General features: G+C 35.3%; 1 protein-coding gene across 1 annotated transcript; it reads left to right on the top strand.

Annotated features, from left to right (window-relative positions):
* Nucleotides 1–2,314: 2,314 nt before the first annotated feature.
* LOC132613647 (uncharacterized) lies at nt 2,315–2,980 on the top strand. Its single transcript, XM_060327773.1, has one exon. It carries the CDS (start codon nt 2,315–2,317, stop codon nt 2,978–2,980), a length of 666 nt encoding a protein of 221 aa, XP_060183756.1.
* The last annotated feature ends 1,982 nt before the right edge of the window (nt 2,981–4,962 follow it).

Here is a 4,962-nt window from a genome sequence, read left to right as displayed (position 1 = left end):
TGGGATGAAATTGATCATTTTATCAGCTTCAAGGCAAAACTGAATAAGCTTAAAGGTGTGTTAGCTAAATAGAGTAAAGAAATGTATTGGGACATCTTTAAACAGCTTATTATTAGAGAGGAAATTGTATGATTGAAGGAAGAATTATTTGAAGAACATCCTACTGCAGTCAATAAAGGTATTTTGCAGAAAGCTCAGGCTGAACATAAGAAATACTTGCACTATGAAGAGGAATTTTGGAGGCAAAAGGCTGGTCTAGATTGGTTCAATGAGGGTGATAGAAATACAAAGTTCTTCCATAATCTTGTTAAAGGAAGAAGAAAGAAGTTACTAATCAAAAGAATACAAAATGCAAATGGGGTATGGTTAGAGGAGGAATTAGAATGACTAATGAAGCAATGGAATTTTATCAGAAATAGTTCGCTTAAGAAGAGTTTTCCTCTAGTGATGATATGTTATCCTATATTCCACAGTTGATTGATCAAGAACAAAACAGTGTGTTATGCAGAATGCCAACTTTAGAGGAGGTAAAGAAGGTTGTATTCCATCTAAATTGTGATAGTGCTAGTGGACTTGATGGATTTTCTGGGATCTTTTATCAGACATGCTGGGATATTGTTGCCACAGATGTATTCAAGATGGTAATATCTTTCTTTGAGGGGCAAACTCTTCCTAAGTCTATCACACACACTAATCTGGCTTTACTTCCCAAGAAGGAGATGGTGAATACTTATTCAGACTTAAGGCCTATAAGTCTGAGTAATTTCATTAACAAAGTTATGTCGAGGATCATTCATGATAGACTTGAAGATATGTTGCCACAGTTAATATCCATCAACCAATGTGGTTTTGTGAAAGGAAGGAGTATAATAGGGAATGTGTTATTAACTCAGGAAATGGTGACAGACATCAGAAACAGAGGGAAGTCAGCCAATGTTGTTATAAAGCTGGATATGTCCAAAGCATGTGATAGAGTCTCATGGGAGTTTCTAGCTAAAGCTCTGCAGAAAATGGGATTTGGTGTGAATTTTATTGACAAGGTATGGAGACTGGTGGCTAACAAGTGGTATTCAGTGTTGTTTAATGGTCAATCATCAAGTTTACTCCACTCAACTAGAGGGGTGAAACAAGGTGACCTCTCGTCGCCTACTATGTTCATTCTAACTGTTGAGGTGTTATCTAGAGCTTTAAATGCATTATATGATGATCCTAGTTATGTGGGATATGGAGTACCAAAGTGGAGTCATAATCTGAACCATTTATGATATGTTGATGACACTATCATCTTTCCATCAGCACACAAGGAGTCTCTAGGCTGCTTCAGGCCAACTTATTAATAAGGATAAGAGTGCATTCTATATGTATCATAAGGTTGCAAATAATCTTGTGCAACAAGTGGCTCAAATCACTGGTTTTTCAATAGATCAGTTTTCTTTGAAGTATTTAGGCTGTCCAATCTTCGATGCTAGAAGAAAGAAGGTATATTATAATGAGCTCATTAAGAAGGTGAAAAACAAGCTGCAGAACTGGAAAGGAAGGCTTCTGTCCAACGGAGAGAAAACAGTGTTGATCAACAATGTTCTACAAAGTGTCCCAGTTTACCTACTGTCAACAGTAGTTCCCATAAAGTATACCATTAATGAACTACATAAGAACTTTGCTAGATTCTTTTGGAGTAATAAGAAAGAAGGCAAAAGCAGGCATTGGGTAGGATGGGATAAAGTTTGTTTACCAAAGGATGAAGGAGATTGGGTTTTAGATCATTATATGATGTCTCTAATGCATTGTTTGCAAAGCTATGGTGGAGGTTCAGAAATACAAATTCAATTTGTTCCACATTCATGTGGAACAAATATTGTAAGAGATTGAGACCTACTGAAGTGCAATGGAAAGGAGGATCACAAGTGTGGAAGAAAATATGGAGGCTAGGGATCAAACTGAGAAGTATATTTGTTGGGAACCAATTAATGGAGAATGTAATATGTGGCATGATAACTGGTCTAAACTTGGTCCTTTGAAGCAGGTGTGTCCTATCCAAACTCAAGTAGAGGAGCTGAATTTCTTTATGACAGATGAGGGATGGGATTATCAAAAGCTAGAGGAAGTATTTCTAGAGAATATACTGAATCATGTGAGGAATAAGCTTGGTATGGTGGAGAAAATAGAAGAAAAGGACAAACCATGGTGGATGCTAACTGGTAATGACATATTTACTGTTAGGAGTGCATGGAACCGTTTGAGGCAGAAAGAACAAGCTTCTTTGTAATTTTCTAAATAGTGAATTAAAGGTGTGCCATTCGAAGTGTCATTCTTTATGTGGAGAATATGGAAGCTCAGACTACCACTAGATGATATTTTGAAAAGGATAAAGATTGCCATTGTGTCTAGATGTTATTGCTGTGATAATCCTCAACATGAAGAAACAGTACAACACCTGTTTCTTATTGGGAACTTAGCTACATCAGTTCGGCTTTATTACACCAGTGTTGTGGGTGGGATAGGTCCTATGGTGAAGCTACATCAGACAGTATGGAAATGGTGGGATTTCAACTGCTCACCAAAGTTGAAGCCTAATAAACAAGTTGCTTCTGCTTTTATTTGTTGGCAATTATGGAAGAGAAGAAATGCAAGAGCCCATGGTGAGACAATGAGCAAGAACAAAGTCATATATTACATTAACCAGAATTTATATCATTTGGTTGTGACAAGGTATCTTTGGCTGAAGAATATACCACAAGACTGGCCTCAGTTGGTGCAATTTCTAGAAGGATATAAGCCAATTATGAAGATTAGGAGGGTACAATGGAGATACCCAATAGTAAGATGGTATAAATGCAATACAGATAGTGCTTTAAGGGGAAATCCAGGTGCATGTTCAGCAACTTTTTATATGAGAAACAATGAAGGAGATGTGGTGTTTTCTAGTGCTAGGAGGTTGGCAGACACAACTAATATTTGTGCAGAAGCTGCTGCTATATAGGATGTTTTTTAGTACTCCATGACACACAATCTACAACCTGTGATAATTGAGACAGACTCATTAATTATGGTGAACATATTGGGGGGGGGGGGGGGGGATACTCTATGGAATGTGAGACTGATTGTGAGGAGGATAAGGAGATAGATAGAAGGAGGCCATGCGCAGATTGCTCACATCCTTAAGGAAGGCAATGCACTGGCAGATTATTTAGCTAACATGGTTTTTGATTTTGCAGGTACAATTCAAATAAACAATTATCAACAACTACCAATTCAAGCGAGAAGGATACTTAATAGTGATAAAAGAAATATGCCATAATTCAGATACTCAGCATATAGACCTAGAGAACCAGATTGATCAGAGTGTGACTTCAGACACACAGTAGTCACACAACACAACAAATTGTGTGATGACAGTACTAATATGCAGGAGTTTGTAATACAGAAATGCTTGCTGTAATTTCAAGTAAAGTTGTCCCGAGAAGGAAAGTAATAGATGATACACACAAAAGTTATACATGATCTGCACACAGGGAAAACAAGGCTACATGTTTACATAGTTGTAAAGGATACACAGAATTGCTGAAGTTGCAGCTTGGATAAATGCAACTTGTTTCTGCTTGATTAATCAACTGGATTTGATGTCATAGCACCTGGTGAGAGCTTGAGGAGTCTCATGATGACAACAAACCAAAGCAGAAGAAGTTCCAGTATTTAGTTCTAGCCTAGGATTAATTGATTCTGTAACAGTACATATAGTAGGCTAGCTTAGATTTCTGCATTGTTTTTCTTTATTTTCTTTATTTCCACGTTCTTTGTGTAAATACTTTGATTTTGAAATAAAACTACACAAGTATGATGGCTTGTGCTTTGTTAAAAAAAAAAAATACTGACCCCACTTATCTGAATAATTTTTACAATTTTACTAATTATTGTAAGTTTAAATTGCAGGTCAACATGACACATAAAGATGATCCTCCCGACAATACGCCTAAGAATGTTGGAAATTAGCTAAAGGATTAAATGCAAATCAGAAGTTTAATTAGCTAAAATGTTTACTTGTTCTATATGCATGTACTCATCAAATTTATAACCACCAACTACAGAAAAATCTCCTTTATCCCCATTGGTGTATCATTAAAATTAACCAAAACTAGGCTATTAGTGAAGTTGACAAAATTCAGATCATGGTCCTCAGCTTGTATGTGCAAATCAAGCAGTTGATTATTATTGAGATAATAGCAAAATATCTTTTGGAATCTGTCTTGCACTATGTTTTCTCCATTTCTTGTAAAAGCCAAGGGCATATGGATCATCATGCCTAGCATACCAGTAGCATGACAAGTGCAAGAATTCTTTTTATCATACTCGTCAATGACACAAAATGACAAGATTGCCCCCCTAGTCTAATCAACAGTCAAACACTGGGAAAAAAGGGGAAAAAGTCCAAGAATTCTTTTCCTCATACTCCTCGTAAGTATTGCTCTTAACAGCCTTTCAATGCAAACATTCATTAACAACAACTCCTGAAAACATGTCATGTCATTTTTAATGTAGTTCTACGTTCCTATTTGAGTTAAATAGATACAGTACAAATAATAAAGATGACTCGTTACTTTTCATAATTTTTCTAATAAGAAAAAGGAAATTTTTTAATATAATTAAGTACAGTCAAACCTCTCTATAATTGTCATTCATTATAACAACATTTCACCATAACGCTCTGGTTTTCTCTAGAACGATTTTTCATTTTATATTTTACTTCTCTATAACAACATTCTATCTATAACAACAGTGACATTCATTATAGTGGTACACTCTTTTTAAAATTACCTCTCTATAACAGACATACTCAAATATTTTGTAATAATATTTTGTAAGAAATATATTATATGTTAAATAACATATTAAAATATTTATGATAATCATCATTAATATCATGTACATAGTAAAATTCAAGTACGAATATCTAAAAGGAAAAAA

The sequence above is a fragment of the Lycium barbarum genome, chromosome 1 (genome assembly GCF_019175385.1).
Source record: "Lycium barbarum isolate Lr01 chromosome 1, ASM1917538v2, whole genome shotgun sequence".
NCBI lineage: Eukaryota > Viridiplantae > Streptophyta > Magnoliopsida > Solanales > Solanaceae > Lycium > Lycium barbarum.
This window is presented reverse-complemented; position numbering and strand designations above follow the sequence as displayed.

Bases quoted from the DNA above. Each gene is read 5' to 3' on its own strand.
- LOC132613647 (XM_060327773.1), top strand. From the start codon at position 2,315: ATGTGGAGAATATGGAAGCTCAGACTACCACTAGATGATATTTTGAAA.